Source organism: Lontra canadensis, unplaced genomic scaffold (genome assembly GCF_010015895.1).
Source record: "Lontra canadensis isolate GAN:19392208 unplaced genomic scaffold, GSC_riverotter_1.0 scaffold83, whole genome shotgun sequence".
Taxonomy (NCBI): domain Eukaryota; kingdom Metazoa; phylum Chordata; class Mammalia; order Carnivora; family Mustelidae; genus Lontra; species Lontra canadensis.
In genome coordinates, this window is record NW_022631077.1 from 5556071 (window position 1) to 5573297 (window position 17227).

The 17227-nt window shown below is 42.8% G+C and overlaps 1 protein-coding gene across 1 annotated transcript in view; it reads left to right on the top strand.

Annotated features, from left to right (window-relative positions):
* The window catches only part of CLVS1 (clavesin 1), a 179166-nt gene extending 162152 nt beyond the window's left edge, over positions 1–17014 (top strand). The window contains exon 6 of the mRNA XM_032882620.1: positions 15430–17014. Coding sequence (XP_032738511.1) covers positions 15430–15517 — 88 coding nt within the window. The 3' untranslated portion in view covers positions 15518–17014. The remainder of the gene's footprint in view (positions 1–15429) is intronic.
* The last annotated feature ends 213 nt before the right edge of the window (positions 17015–17227 follow it).

Sequence of the window (17227 nt, forward strand, 5' to 3'; positions counted from 1 at the left end):
TCCTATGCGCCACAGTTTCCCTAGTATGTCATAGATGCTCAGTGTATATTCTGTGAGGAAGCAAGGAAGGGGAAAAGGAGAGAGTGAGGGAGAAAACAGAAGGGTAATAGGAAAGAAGGAAGGCAAAAAATACAAGAGGGAAAGAAGTAAGGAAGGAAGGAAGGGAGGAGGGAAGGAAGGAAGGAAAAAAGGAAAGAAAGAAATGACAGTAAATGCCGTTAGGAATAGGGTACTTTGTAGAGTGATGAGGAAATTGTTGCAAATCATCCATAATAGAATGAGACAGTGACATGGTCTTTGTGATCAGTGCTTGATTAAAATTTGAAATCATTTCTGGGTTTATCACAAACTGACTCATTATTCTTATTATTTCTCTTAGTTTCTAGAACTCCATTAACAATAATTACAATATTTAGCTTTTTGAAGACTTTATTCATTTATTCATTCAACAAATATTTACTGAGTGCCTACTAAAAAGTAGGTTAAGAGACCAGAATCTGAAATCAGATTCTAGGCGTTCAAATTAATAATCATGTGACCTGAGCAGCTATCTTTCTATGGCCTTGTTTCCCTATCTCGAAGGGACAGGTGTAGTCATAGATGTGCCTTATTATGGTGCTGTGAGGATTACATGAAACAAGGATAAGTCTTAGCTGCTGATGATAGCATGATTATCTTCTGCTCTGAGTCCATAATCTGTTAAGGGAAAAAGACCTTGAACACATGACTATACAAAAGACTGTTTCTTTTTTTTTAATTTTATTTTATTTATTTATTTGACAGCCAGAGATCACAGGTAGGCAGAGCAGCAGGCAGAGAGAGAGGAAGGAAAGCAGGCTCCTCGCTGAGCAGAGAGCCCAATGTGGGGCTCGATCCCAGGACCCTGAGATCATGACCTGAACTGAAGGCAGAGGCTTTAACCCACTGAGCCACCCAGGCACCCCTACAAAAGACTGTTTCATTATCACCACAATTAAGTGCTCTGTAAAATTCCAGTGCAAAATGGGGGTGCATGATGGGGGTCCCAACCTGTGATGGGACCAGCGTGGTGGTCTGAAAGGACCTCTCTGAAGAGCTCACACAGAAGCTGAGACTGGAAGGATGAGAAAAAGAGTTTCCCAAGGAAAAGAAGGAGTGATGTGGGAGCAGAAACCTTGCATTTGGAAAGGGCAGGGCGACATGCCAGAACTACTGTGTTCTAACAATTATAAGATTTTTTTTTTCTTACATTAGAAATTTCTGAAATCAGGACAGGTTCTTTAATTGATGACCTCTCAGACTCAATGAAATACAGAATTTATTTATTTTTTATTTTTAAAAGATTTCCATTTATTTATTTATCTGAGAGAGAGATCACAGAGGGAAAGGGAGAAGCAGATTCACCCTTGAGTGGAAAGCCTGATGTGGGGCTCGATCCCAGGACCCTGAGACCTGAGCTGAAGGCAGAGGCTTAACCACTTGAGCCACCTTGGTGCCCCTGAAATACAGAATTTAAAAAATTAACAAGCTAAAAGGGGTTGGAGAGCAGAAAGGAAGGGAAAGAATGGCCAGGGAGGTATGCAGGGGTCTGCTGTGCAGGACCTCATAGTCTTGACTTGGACTCGTGAACAGTGGAGACTCATAGAAAGATCTTAAGCAAGAAAATGATATGACTATATGGGTTTATTAAAAAGCTCACTCTGTCTGTTGTGAAAAGATTGAGCTAAAGCGGGAGAAAGTAAGGGTGAGGAGACCATCTGGGGCTCCTGAGCCAGTGAAGGTGAGAGATGGTGGAAACTCAAATTATGTGGTTAGATGGGGCAAAGAGAAGACAGACTGAAAAACACTTGATGGGTAAAATAAGACTTTACAATCTAGTGGTTATGGGGAACAAATAAAAGATTTCAGGAACAACTGGAGGTCCCTGGTAGGTGTACCTGGATGGAGAGCAGTCCCATCTATTAAGACGGTCAATTCTGGAGGAGGTGCTGACTGGGGGAGAAGTTTTATGAGTTCAGGTTTGGACTTGGTTGGTGTGAAGCCTTACGTGGTATCCAGTTAGAGTAGTCACATAGGCCATTGCATGGATGGTTCTAAAGCTCAGAAAAGAATTCTGGAATGAACATAAATTAAGGGCTCAAAAGTGTAAAGCAAGGAATACATGCCATAGGAATGGAGGAGAAATGCAGAGTGAACATCCAAAGTGATAGGAGGTAAAAGAGATGTCTGGTATCCCTGGAGCCAAGGGGATAGAGGGAAGTTTCAAGAAGGGCAGAGTGGCCAACTCAATTGACTGCTTCCAGATACCAAGTAAGATGAAGATTGGAAGATGTCCATTGGGCCTCATGACTTGAAGGTCACATTGGTAGGCTCAGCAAGAGCTGTTGTTGCTGGGGGTATTTCCTCACTAAGCAGCATGTCAGCTTTCCCTGGGCCCTCTTCATCCCACCACTCGATTCCTCTGCTTACCAGCACTTCTCTGTTTCCAGAACTTTCCATTTGCTATGTTTCATTGCCTGGGTCAGCCCCCACCACGTCTGTAATCACAGGTCACCTGACAGGGTCCGTTCTGTGGCCCAGCACCTAGACTGATGCCCAGCATGGGGAGGCCTCATTCTGATTGACCCCTGAGTCTCGGCACTCCCTCTGGAATGTATGAACAGCTGTAGAAGGGCCAGACAGGTTTTTTTTATATTAACCTCCCTCTTTTTCATGTGAGTGCCTTGCAGCCAGAGATTTTTTCCTTCCTCAGTGAGCATACAGCATGTGCCCAAACTCATGAAAGAATTTATTGTATGATATAGACAAGGACAAAATGTAAAGTGGCAAAGCAGAGGGGCCCTCAACGCCCCAACCTTGAATGTCTGAAGGATTTCTGTTCTTCCCCACCCCAAATGTTTTTCTGATATGAAGATAGATATTCCTCAACTGAGAGCTATTCTCTAGGAATAAGTAAGATACTTTATGAACTCATTTAACTCTTTAAGACATCAAGGAAATGGGAGAACAGAATCAGGAATTTGGTTGGAATGAACCACGCCTGATGAATCCTTATAGCTCTGCTTGAGGGGAAGATTTCTGCAGTGTTGGCTTTGGAGCAACGCTTTGCCAATTTTAATGTGTATATGAAGCCCCGGGACCTTGTTAAAATGCACCTTCTGAATCCACAGGTCTGGGGTGAGCCTGGGAATCTGCATTCCTAATCAGCTCCCAAGCAGTGCCCATGCAGCTCCTCTGGGGACCACGCTCAAGGTGCTTAAAGGTGGCAAGGCCCCAGACTGTACTATTTTCCTATAGGCCAGAGTAGAGACACACGTTCCTGGACTTGTCCTGAGCTGCCTTTTTTTTTTTTTTCCTTAAAGATTTTACTTCTCAGAGTAAAGGGAACACAGGCAGGGGGAGCAGCAAGCAGAGGGAGAAGCAGGGCAGGGAATCTGATGTGGAACTCAATGCCAGGACCCTGGGATCCTGACCTGAGCCGAAGGCAGACGTTAAACCAACTGAGCCACCCAGACATCCCTGTCCTGAACCTTCTTGACAACAGAGCCTTTCAGGTGTTGAGAGTAAAAAAACACACAGATTTTTTAAAAAGTGGATACCTTAAAGAATAGATTTAAAGTAGATAAAAATAGAGGATTATTCCCATGTTATAGATAACATGGCTGAAGTACAGAGAAGTTAAATGACTTAGCCCAGGTGACAGAGCCTGTAGGTGGCAAAATATCATAAATTTCGTTCTCTTCTTTCCAAGTCAAATGCTCTATCTCCTTTATCAGAACTGTTCTCTCTCTATTTGCGTGTTTCCCTCCATTCATTCCACAAGGGTTTCTAAAGCATCTTTGTGGGGGTGGGGCGTTGTGCCTTCTCAAACTACTGCAGCTGTCCCTGCTGTCTGCCCATTCCCACCAGCTCCAGTCCTCCCTTTGAAAAGCAACTTCTGCCAGCACGCTCACCATGTACTGTGTCGTCCTCAGTCCCCACTGTGAGTGGGGAAAATGCAGACATTCAGGAAGAAAATTGATATTCAGACTCTTAGAGTAATATCAAAAAATACCCTTTAACATACTGTCATTGGACGCAAAAAATAGACTTCGGAAAGGTAGTTTTTATCGAGAACTCTAGCTGTCTTCTTCAAACTCAGATAGCATGAGTCATCCTCATTGTCTTGGTTCTTGACAGCTTTTGGTATTTCTCGACCTGCTTCAGAACATTATATGCCAGTTCTACCAAAGGAGCTCCTCTGAGGGGGTACATCACCAATTCCAGAGGGAGGGGAGTAATTAGGAACAATTAGGGATGCTCTGAAACTGACTGGTGACTCTTTGTGCGGGTCTAATTCTAAGGAACCATGACTCCATTCAAAGCAGGTGGTGTGGACACCTGCAGCCATTTGCAGCGATGCTATTTTAAGTTATGATGGGGAGTCGGGAACAAACCTCTCCAGAAATATCTGCGTGTGAAAAACGTATGATTTGAATGCTCCTGTGACCATCTCAGAACAGTTGAGTCCACGTCTAAGTACTTACCACAGTGTATTCCGTTCCTCAAACCTTGGGAAACACCCCACCCCCAACACGTGCAGAATCTGGAATGATCACAGGGAGAGCTGACTGGCCCAGATAGGGATGGGGTCCTAAGATGTCTCTAGACTCACCCTGACTCCTGGGGTTCTCATGAAGCATTTGGGTTCAACAACGCTAGGGACGACCTTGAATATTCTCACCCTTCTGGTGTCTTCAGGTGACTCTGCTTAATAGGAATTCTTTAGTAAATTGCTCGGTGAGGTTAAAATTCCTGTTCTAAGTTTTCGGTCTTTGGTTTCCTCCGTGGACAGACACGGGCTATCGGGCTATCTCTGTCATCAGACAAGCAGGGTGTTACTTGTTCACGCCAGGAAACCATACTCAGGAAAGTGTCTGTAAAATGATAAAGACTTCCAATTGAAATCGTTTCTCCTTGAAAGACCTGCAAGCACTTTATTATATTTTTTATCTCTCATAGCCCTGTGGAGAATATGGTAATGTTCTCTCCATTTTACAGCCAAGAAACTGGGAGTTACTATGACAGGAATGTATAGCTTCATAAAGGGTGATAAACTCCTTTGTAAATAAATTAAGCAGAATGTCCATTTGCACCTGCCAGTTTCCACCTCGGCCTTTCTGGGTGCCATTCCCCCATCCCTGCTTGCCCCCATGTCCGGGTGCCCGGACTGGCTTGTCTTCTGGCAGCTGAGCTCTGTTCTTGGTCAAACCAAAGCTGCTCCCTTTCTCCAGCCTCTACTTTCTCTATTGACCCCACTGCACTCTTCTTGTCTAGGCCTTCCCAACTATTTGCGTGAATGCTGTACATTTAGAAGAAAGAATCTTAAAGTATTATTAAATATCCTGCTGGTTATTAGAGATAAAGATACAATCACATTAGCTGTAATTCTTACAACACATTTTTTTCCTGAATGAAGTTCTGCTATTTCCTTTGCTGATTTCATTTACTTGCCTAAAGTCAAGTTTTTATACATAACAGACAATTGTGCTAACTTTTGGATTCGTCAATAACAATAGGAGAAAGGCTTCTCTGAGAACTTGACTATTATCAGTTCCTGATATATCTATATATCTATATATCTATATATATATCTATATATATATAGATATATATATAGATATATAGATATATATATATATAATGTCCTTTGGTTTCTTACTAAGTTTTAGATAATTTTTGTGCAGGAGAGCATAGTGTTCAAGAATGTAGACTGTTGACTTACATTTGGGTTCAGATTCTACTTCCACAGCTAACTAGGACGATCTGGAGCAAGTAAATCAGCTTCTCAGAGGCTTGGTTGCTTGATCTGCAAAATGGAATGAACCATACCCACCTCCGAAGATCCTCGTGAATTTTAAACAAAGATAATGCAGGCTCAGTGCTACTTAGTGCACAGCTTGGCAAGCAGTAGTGTTCAAAGAATGGTTGTTGTGGCTGTTGATGGTGATGATGGTGGGGGTGACAATACTTACAACCAGCCGTGGAGATGGGGCAGTCTCCTGGAGGTGATAATTCTAAAAATAGACAAATGAAGTATGTGTTGAAATCTCTTTCAAAACACTTTCAAACAGACTTGAGACGGTGGCAAACAAGCACCGAGGGGAATTTTGGGGCATTCTGGAAAACCCTTAGTGGCTACAGGTCCCGTGGCATCTACCCTCTGCAGCACAAATCTACGATCCATGCACAGATCATGTGTAGCAATAAGATATTTTACTGTCTTTATTTTAAAGATTTTATTTATTTATTTATTTATTTATTTGAGAGACAGACAGAAATCATGAGCAAGGGGCGGGGGATACAGAGGAAGAAGCAGATTCTCTGCTGAACTAGGGGCCTGAGGCGGGATTGGATCCCAGAACCCTGGGATCATGACCCAAGTGGAAGGCAGATGCTCAGACAACTGAGCCACCCAAGGGCCCGCAGTGTGATAGTTTAAATAAACTAAAATACTTGAACGATGACACAGGAAAATAGCTATTAAGTGGCCCCTGGCAACTTTGACTTCAACATTTAGAAACTTATAGAAGCAAAAAAGATTTTCAAAAGATAAATTGTTTTGACCCCTGATATTTAAATATGTTGGGCACATACTAACTTCAGGAAAGGCATTCCTAGTCCTGGCCAACTCTTGGCATTTTTAGTATTTTTATGCTTTTCTAGAAGGAGGCAAAAACAAAGATAGAGAGGGGCTTAGGCAATGTGAGCCCATTAGCTTAATGTCTAAACTGGAGAAATGTGAAACAATGGTTTTCAAGATTTAATGATTTTTAAGAACAAATGGTGGGCTCCAGTCTGGTGGAGTTCATGGAATCTTGGAGGCTAAATATATTACCTCATCCAAGATTGTCATTTTACAGGTGAAGAACGTGGGGCCAGAGAAGCTGAGTGAGGTACTCCACAGAGCCCAACTCAAGTTAGTGACATGCTGACAAGAAGAAGCACTTAATCCCGAGCCTAGTAATCTTTCATCAGCTCAATTCTCCTGGGCCCCTTATAAAGAACAGCAAAAAACATCGGCAATCATAACGTAAAGTCATTATTAATTTTGCTACATGTGCAGAAAGAACCTCTTTCTTTTTCTTTAGGTAGTTAAAATTCCTTCCTAAAGTTTTTTCATTTTATTTATTCATTTAGAGATATAATAAAGGTACATGTGAACCTTCATCTAAATGACAGTAAATTAATAGAGTCTAAACTAAAGAAATTTCTTTCTAGTTTAAGCAATGACAGTGATACTCAGAAAATGGCTCTCACGTCCCACAGGACTTTGTGTGTGTCAGTGGGAAGGTCAAATGGGTTAAAGCATGGAATGAGCTTAGAGCAGGGATGTTGGTGATGACATAATAATGTTGCTGAGGCCCTTTAAAATGACTATGCATTTCTGAATGAGGATTAGTATGTTATTCTGGGCTCAGCCACAAGCATGATGGAGTAAACAAGGCTCTAGACCAAGGTTGCCCAATAGAAATTCAATGCGAGCCACACACATAAAGCTGTTTGAGATGTCTTGTAGTCACATCACAAAAAAAACAGGCGAAATTAATTTTAATAATGTTTCCTTTAACCCAACATATACAAAAATTATGATTTTAATATGCAATTTTAAAATGTATTAATGAGACACTTTACAATCTATTTTTTTTATATTATCTTCAAAATCCAGTGTATTCAATACCTTTACAGACCATCTCAATTGAGACCAGCCCCATCTCAAGTCCTCCATAGCCGTGTGTGCTTAGGGCTCCGTGTGGGACCGTGTTGCTCTAATCCTATTCACTTGCCAGCCTAATTTCACAAAAGCAACTGCTTTCGTCCTTTCTGAAGGTGCATGTGGTTTTTCTTGGCTCTTTCTTCCTTGTTATAAGATTAGTCGGCAGTGCCCAAGCCCATCACAGTTAAGTAGAAATACATTATACATTTAAATTTCAGTTATGGTACATATACGCAAGAGCTAAGCTGAATATTTAGCGCTCTCTAAAAACAGTTCACTTCAAAAGTAATAGAATATTTTTCTTGCGTCGGTTTCTTTATATTTGCAGTTCAGTAAATGTGGCGAATGGTATTGTTCGTGTCAAGGAAAGTTTGTCTATTTCTTCACTTTGATAAGGTAAAACTTTCCTGCTTTCTGTGAGAAATATTTAGGCTAATCTTTTAAAAACATGATTTATTGATTTATGATTCATGGTTTATTTGGTTCAGTAAACATTAATTGTTCCCAGTGAGCATGATCAGGTTGCTGCAACAATGATTTTGATTATGGAAAGTTTGTTAGTGAACAGAGCATATGTCCTACAGATATTCCTTAAACTGCTTATCAAGGCCATTAGCAAAGGTGTTATGGTAGAAAGAAGCTGCATATTGCTTTACGCAGTTGGAAGCAACTAAAATTATGTTGCACTGAAAGCTACATAAATAATTGCCAATCAAGGGTGCCTGGGTGGCTCAGTGGGTTAAAGCCTCTGCCTTCGGCTTAGGTCGTGATCCCAGGGTTCTGGGATCGATCCCTGCATCCGGCTCTGCTGCTCAGCGGGAAGCCTGCTTCCTCCTTTCTCTCTCTCTGCCTGCCTCTCTGCCTACTTGTGATCTCCATCTGCCAAATAAATAAATAAAATCTTTAAAAAAAATTGTTAATCAGATGGAAGAGTCTGTGTTACTTCTAAAAACATAGGGTAAGGTCATAATGCTAACATTACGAGGAATAGCCTCATCACTTATTTTGAATTTTTTAAAATGTTGGTCTTTATCAATTTTAAATGTAACTTCTTCGTTTAGTGTTAGGTTACATGATGCACGAGTACACACCTTTCTCTCTTGTAAATTCCACAAAGAAGCTACGGAAACTTTGAGTTGAATTCATGCTTTGTGGCTCAATTTATAAAAGAACTCAATATTTCCGGACCTTAATTTTCTTATCTGCAAAAGGGGTAGAGTAATAAAACCTAAAAGTGAGTGAATACGTTTAGCTGAACACTTTACATGTCCCTACCCGTCTAATTCTCTATTCCTACCGGGCATGGTATCATGTCTCCATCTTACACAGGAGAGGGTAGCATCTGCCCAGGAGCACAAAGACAGGGATGGAGCCATCATTCAAGCCCAGGCTGGAGCTCGCCAGGGGAATTTCCTTGATACTTGAAATCACAGGGAGAAAAAGAGGCTTGGTAGAATTACTTAGAAGACCTGAAATGAGGACGTTGAGAGGCAAAGTGGGGGGCTTGTGGAGTAGGGAAGGAAAAAATGAAACAAGATGGGATCGGGAGGGAGACAAACCATAAGAGACTCTTAATCTCACAAAACAAACTGAGGGTTGCCTGGGAGAGAGGGGTAGGAAGAGGGTGGTTGGGTTATGGACATTGGGGAAGGTATGTGCTATGGTGAGTGCTGTGAAGTGCATAAACCTGGCGACCTGTACCCCTGGGGCTAATAATACATTATATGATAATAAAAAATTAAAAATTAAAAAAGAATTACCTAGAAGAATTAAAGACACATTTTTAGAAAAATATTCTTTCTGCTTAGAAGTCGTTAGATAGGCTCACTAGGATATCAGACAATTCTGTGCTAGTCTAAAAACCAAGGCCATCCTTGACTTTAAGAAGTAAAACCAGGACTGTGGAGTCCTTCCTGGTGAAGTGACGAGGTTGGTCTTTGGAAAACAAGTGGTCAGGACCTGAGTTAAAGGAGGGATTGACTTAATTGCCTCCAAGTCTCCTTACCTCTCGGGCCTCCCGTGACTCTTGACGCAGGTTGAAGGGCAGAGTTGCTGTGCCCTTATCCGGAGTCCACATAGCCAAAGCCAGGCAATGGCAGTTCATTAGTAAGAAGACTATGTGGTGATGGCTGTGGAGATAAAGCAGCGCAACAAAGTCTTAGAATTCTCAATGCAACATGAGTCTTTGCGGAATGGACTAGCTCACGGTGAAAGTTTCCTATCTTCATCTTGTTCTTTCTGGAATTTACTTGGCTTCAGAATCCGTAAAATTCCACCATGGCTAGAGACCTTTGATGATATGGAGTGGGGAGAGTTCCAAACATTGGAGAAGTGAAGAAGGTAGAGGGTAGAAAGGGCGAGGGAATGGGAGAGAGGGTGGGAGGGAGGGAACGAATATGATGGCAGGAAAACAAAGCTCAGCGATGAAGGCTAGAATGAAGGCTTTGTTAGGGTAGTCTGCTACACCACTGAGATAACCAGGGCTGAAATAGCTCAGATCCCCCCTCATGGTCCCCCGCCCCCCCCCGTCCGCCCTTGGGGTCAAGCTGGTTTTCAGTGTTGCAAGGAGGACCACAGAGAAGAGTCTAAAATGTTTATGTCGGTGGAAGTGTTCAGCTTCTTGGGAAAGTGTTCAGCTTCTTGGCAAAGCCACTGAATGGAGAGATTACCTGCAAGTGTGACCTGGACAAGGGAGTAGCAAGGCGAGCGGCTAGTCCCAGGGTTAAAGCGCTAAATGCACCATTTCTGAGCCCTCTGTGTACAAGTGGTGGAGACATTTTTATCAGTGAGCCGGTGATCAGTCTTCTCAGAGTGCTTTGACTCTGCTAAATGTCCAGAGGGCGACATTTAAGAAGGGTGCTTCTCTTGGTTTCGTTTATTTATACCAGCTTTTTAAAAAAAGCGACATTTGCTTTCTGTTTTCCAAATTTCAACTCTCTCACAATGTAGAGTGCTCCTTATATCAAATGTCTGTTGTGTGTCCAGGTAAATGGAATACATCCTGCCAAAAGTAAAAAAGGCTCTGGTCATCTATTCAATCAGGGGAAACACAGATAAGAAAGAAAGTGTTTCATTCGGTCCCTCACGCTCAGCATCTCCGTATTGTTCAATTGTTACCCGTCGCTCCCCCAAGACACACAGTGTATTGACCGAGATAAGAAAGCCTCCATTCTTGTGTGCCTGCTGTCAGTACAGGTATTGAAAGAAATCACATCGATCTAAATTTGACTCCAAGTGGAAGGGAAGAGGGTCATCTGAACTGGGACCGAGAATGATGTCACTGTGCCAATGATAGCTTTTTCCTTCCTTCCTGTCCTGCTAGAGCTAATGCCTCACCTCCAAACACTCTCTCCTCTGGGTGCCTATCAGAGTAACCCCACATCTGTTTGTTCCTCTCACACTGGGTAACTGAAACAATATTTCCACAAGAGAAGTACAGTTCCTGAATATTTGCTCACAGTCCCTGGCATATATCAGGAGACATTCTCAAACACTTCTTGCTATAAGTGAGTAAAAATAAATGATTTTTGTTTGAAAATTCAATATTTGACAATTTGTGGATTTTTTTTTTCCATAGGTCCTCCCCAAATAGGGACAGGGAAAGTTTGGAAACAAATCCAATACTTGTTAAGTCACGGACAATGATTTGGATGGATAACAATTTTCAAGAACACCCCCCCCCCCAAAAAAACCCCCAAAAACCAAAAACAAAAAACCTGGAGATAGGATGGAGATCTGAGCCAAATTTAAAAATAAGAAATTGAATCTTCAACCAAGCACCTTCAAGATGGAAGAGAAAAGGTTTATCAGCAGCATATGCAAATATAACTAAATTTTCCTCAGCTATGTTGTTTGAGTGCCAGAAAGGCTAATGCGATTCTAGGCGCATTTTCTATGCTTCCACAGAAACATACAGCGAGGGGGGAAAAAAGGGAAGCAATAACTTCCCTCCGTTTTGAGGTGACACCCTGTGGGCAACGAGTTGATGAAGAGATGCGAGAGAGCGTCCCAGGGGTAATTTTAGAACTCTTGGCACATCTAACAAGAGGAATCTGGTTAGCCTCGGTGATGGCCGGGAGAGGGCTGAGGGGTCATGCAACCAATGGGAGTTTGCAACTTGGTGAGTCGCCAGTAGAAAGTGCACCCAGGTGAGTTGTCACACAAAGGAAACTTGACCTGCAACAAATAAGGAGATCCCAAGAGTATAACTTCCAAAGGCGTGACTCCCCAAGCAAGGGCAGATAGGCTTCTTTTAGTTGGGATTGGGGTGAATATTTAAAAGGCAGATCCTTGTCACCCTATGTAGGGGTGGGCATAAGGTTGAACACGCCTAGCAGTAATTTGTATGTTATGTAAATGAGGCTTGTGCTCCTCCTCGGATCATGAGAGAAAGGTAGCTGTCGGTAGTTCTAGGTCACTCCATGGCTCTTCTGTGCAGACGTGAGGAGGGGTTTTGGCTCAAGCTGGTCTGGGTGGTCCGGGCAGGCTGGAGGTCTTGTTAGGGCAGTGGCTGTCACCGGAGGGGGGTTTCCGGTATTATGGGTCTGAGTCAAGAGATGAACTGGAAAGAAGAGCTTAAGGAAAAATGGGGGACAAAAGTCAGTGCGTATAAGCAGGTGCGCAGTGAAAGGGCAGGTCTTGGGGTCTAGCTGGTGACGAGAGCACTAGATAAACACTTAAAGCCTGATTATGTGGACCAGGTGGGTTATGTGGACACTGATGGCCACAGCAGACAGAACTAGAAATAGTATGTAGAAGCTGCAAAAAGACGGGTTTGAGTTCAGGGAAAGCAAGAACTTTTTTCCTTCCTTTTTTTTTTTTTTCAAAGATTTTATTAATTTATTTGACAGATGGAGATCACAATTAGGCAGGGAGGCAGGCAGAGAGAGAGAGAGGAGGAAGCAGGCTCCCCACCGAGCAGAGAGCCCGATGTGGGGCTGGATCCCACGACCCTGGGATCATGACCTGAGCCAAAGGCAGAGGCTTTAACCCCGAAAGGAAGAACTTTCCAGTAGAGTTGCCTCTCTACGGGCGTGGAGGAGTGAGGTTCTCAAGTTGGATATATGTTCAAGAAGAGGCTGCATGGCCCCTTACTGGGTCAGTCTCGATGGGTCACTGAGGGGTCTTGTCTCGCTGTGGCTGTGATTCCCTGGCCCTGTGGTAAAATAGAGCCAACCGGCATGAAAGAAGGGACGTGCAGTGTAAGATCTCTGAAGGGGGACAGCCATCAGTATCTTCCACTCTCCCGGGGGCCTGAGGACAAAGCCGGCAAATGTCAGGTGCCAGAAGGAGGTGGCTGTGGAGGCAGTTGTGTCCCTCTGGTATTCTTCAGACTTGTTTTAATGCATTCTGAGTTTTCAGATTTTCTTTTATTAAAGATCTTATTTCTTTGAGAGCGAGAGAGCACTGAGGGAGAGGGAGAAGCAGACTTCCCACTGAGCAGAGAGCCTGACTCGGGCCTTGATCCCAGGACCTGAGATCAAGACCTGAGCCAAAGGCAGCCATTATTCGACTGAGCCACCCAGGCGCCCCGGGCTTTCAGCTTTTCTGTTCCTGATATAAATCTATCACTCTACACCGCTGTCCACACACACTACACACCTCCCCCCCAAGCCCTTCGCTAAAGCAGGAGGAAATGCATAGGAAACATGTAAGAGAACTGAGCTAGACTCCAAGCTGGAGTATGCCCTGTCCCAGGAGTAAATGAATCTATTTCACTTTATCTTTTAAAAAAGATGTATGTGTTTATTTGAGAGCAGGAGCGGGGAGGGGGAGCAGAGGGAGGAGAGAAAATCTTCAGCAGACTCTGAGCCTAAAAAGAGTTCGCCGTGGGGCTTGATCTCACAACCTGAGAGTCAGCCACTTCTGAGCGACTGAGCCAGCCAGGCACCCCTACATTTCACTTTCAAAGGTTAGGCTTGGTACCTAAAGTTGCACTGTTCGGCCGGATTGATTTTTCTCATCAAAATCGACTGTTTGGAGACAACTGTATGCATTTGCTGCTTAGTTTCTTTAAATGTTCTGTGGTACATACACAGCCTGAATGGAGTTAAGAATCTCAGGCAGAAAGTTATTTTTGCAGTGGGGTGGAAGGAACATTAGATCATTCAGCTGAACAACTCTTCCACGGAGATCGTAATAGCACCACTCCTTAGGGTTGTGAAAATGAAGTAAGTTAATACATGTGAAGAACTTACATCGATACCAGGTGCATACAAAACAAGTATTAGTGTTTTTATATACTGTTTTGGGAGTCCTTTCGACCACCTCCAGGATTAGTAATTTGCCAGAAGGACTCATGGGCCCCAACAAAGCTGTTACGCTCAGTTATGGTTTGTTACAGCGAAAGAATACCGATTAAAGTCGGCAAAGGAGAAAGGTGCGCTGGGTGGAGGGCAGGTGGTCTGGACCCCTCGCACGCTGCCCAGTTGTCCTGACAGAGCTTAATTCTCTCGGCAATGTGTGACAACACTCACCAGGTGTGGCCAACCAGGGAAATTCACCAACGCCTTGGTGTCCAGAATTTTTGTGGGAGGGGAGGAGCCCATCACCCAGACATGCAGTCCTCAGCTCCTCCTTCCCCACCTGCCACCATGAGAGGTCAAACTGACATGGTGTGTCCCCACACCCGGATGTACAAAAAAGGCATTCACAGTTAATCATGTTGTTGGCATGAACTAAGGCATGGCCCAAAGTCTCAGGCACACAAAGACACTTCTCTTGGGTGGGATACTCCAAGGGTTCAGAACAGCCGGTCAAGGGACATTTGGAATGGGGAGGCTTTGGGTGACTCAGGCTCTTGAGTTAACATGTTACTGCACATTATCAAATTCAACCATCTTCTTAAGGCTTGAAATACTTTTTTTTTTTTTTTTTTAGTATGTAACCATTTATTGAGTGTTCATCACATGTATATCTCTTATAACCTTCTCTCTATGAGCTGGAAAATAATTTCAGTTTCAATCCATGTTGTAGACCCAAAAAAGAAACTGTTATTATCCAGTATGAGAGGACATATTAGAAACTAAAGATCACTGCTATCATTGCAATAATGGTGATGCTAGAATGCTCCATACATTCTTAACTAAAATTCCATGTCAAAGGCTTTGTGAGCATTACTAGTTTCAGTCCTTATCAACAATTGTGGGAGGGAGGTAATAGTTGTGATTTGCTGGTGAGAGTAAAGGTGCAGAGTTTTAAGAACCCGCCCAAGGGCTCTTCAGTCAGTAAAGGGCAGAGTCTTCATTTACCGACCTGATTCCAAGCCTCATAGTCTTAACATCACACACGATAGTTTGCTATGACATTGAAAAGCAAGGGCTCTAAAAAGTATTAGGAAACATTAAAAAACTCCCAACAAGATGTATTTGATTTGATGCATCTCAAGATCCCCAGAATGGTTAGACACCGGGGCGGGGGAGGGGGGCAGAGTTGTTGCGAGAACACGTGTTGCTTTTACCGACAGAGATCTCGGCCAAGAAAATTCCAAGATGCCTCTCCCTAAAAAAGGCAAAAAAAAAAAAAAAAAAAAAAAGGCAAGAAAAAGAGAGATACCAAAAGGAGGAAAATTATATAGTTATTTTGAGTGTTTTGATTCTTAAGGGGAGCATAAAATCTGAATGTTGTCCAAGATTCCAACATTGTTGCCACCGTGAATTGTCTGTAATTGTATCGTTCTCCTTCCCATTTATTAGATCTCAGTCCGTGGTAGAAGCTGGGACCCTGAAACATGAGGAGAAGGGAGAGAATGACAACACTCAGCCCCTCCTGGCTCTGGACTGAACCCCGAGTCACCCCATGCTCTCGCAGATCGCCAGCCTGCAGTGGATCAGACACCCAGGAAGCGCGTGTGCGCAACTGACCCACAGGGACACGTGCGTTCCGCTTGACACAAGGCCCTCCACTCCCACCACCTAGTGATGACTGTCACCAGCCATTGGTCTGAGCAGCCAAAGTTGAACAAAGACTTGAGAGATTTTTTTTTTTTTTTCTTTTTGGTGAGGGGACTGGAGGTGAAGCAAGGCAGTCATGTCAACACGATTCCCCCTCCCCCATATTTATGGTATTAAATGAACTGCAAAAAAGAAAACTAAATTTGATGCACACACCGCATTAGTGCCAGGATTTTTCTGAGGTACCACAGAGACCCACTCTAAGTTTTGTGACTTAAGATTAAGTGCATTTCCAAGTAGATATATGAGAAGGAAACTGTGCAGACCCAATTGTCAAGCTCAACGTAGTGCAAAGCCCCAAGACAGTAGTATCTCAAGTCATTTCCATTCTTAGTGAATTATTTTCTTTGACCTCATCACCAGCATCAGATTGTTCAGTCCAAGGGCATGTCCTTGTAGGTCTCGCTCTTCACAGAGTTTGCTTATTTTGAGAACCTGCAAGAACAATTTTGATATCACATCTCTTGTCAGGCCACCAGCTGATTACCATGATCTGGCTTAAAAAAAAAGACACACACAACCTGAAATACGATTATTTCATCTTAATAACGTGACTTTCCACAGGCAGCATGAGATTGCGGAGGGAGGGTTGGGGCCTCATCGAAAACACATGTCAGCGATTAATGGATTCATTCAAATTGCCACACTTGGGTCACTACAGGCAAGAAAAGTGCTACAAAAGCATTTAATGCCCCCCACTCCCTCCCCGCCCTCCCCCAACCAGTTAAAGGTATGGAGAACGGAGCTGGCTGTTGCTGAGAGGGTAGGTACCAATCATGGAGGAAGACCCTTAATGATGGCTAAATATGCAAGTACTGACAATAAGAGAAGATTAGGAATGCGGGATAAAATGCCAAAGATCATTTTATTTCTTTGTCTATTCTCCTTAGAAATGGGAGTCCCCAACTATCCATTCAAAGGAAATTCAATAGAGATAAACAGGTAACATAGGATAGGATATCCTTATTCGTGCCATGTTTCCCAAAACCCGTTTGTGTTTAAGGCATCTCATATCTTCCCAGCCATCCACATGACATGAGCATTAATCAGTATGACCAGTTGGTGCTCAGTGTCAAATAAAAGATATTTTAGTTGAAAGATATTTTAGTTGGGCAGAAAAATATGATTGTATGTTTTAAGGACTTGAGAGGATTAACTAAAAATTCAAAGAAAAGAGGTGATTCAACTGGCCATAATCAACCTAGGTAGATATTATTACTAATCTTAACCATTTATTACATCTCTTTCTCAATGAATCTAGTGTTTTAATTTATTTTCTACTGGCAGAGGAGAATAAGAGACGTAATTTTTGTATTCTACCCTTGGATCATGGTATACATAAAACCCATTCGTTTTATGTAGACATTTCAAATAACAAAACAGTAACACTGAGATAACTCTACCCATGCAGCGTCTGAAATACTTTTCTTACATTCCATGCGGAATTCCATAGGGAAGAAAGATAAAGAATTAAAGTGAATTAGAAAATCCATGTTATGACCGGGTTTATAAAACAGTTGTGGGATCCAAGTATTTAAAA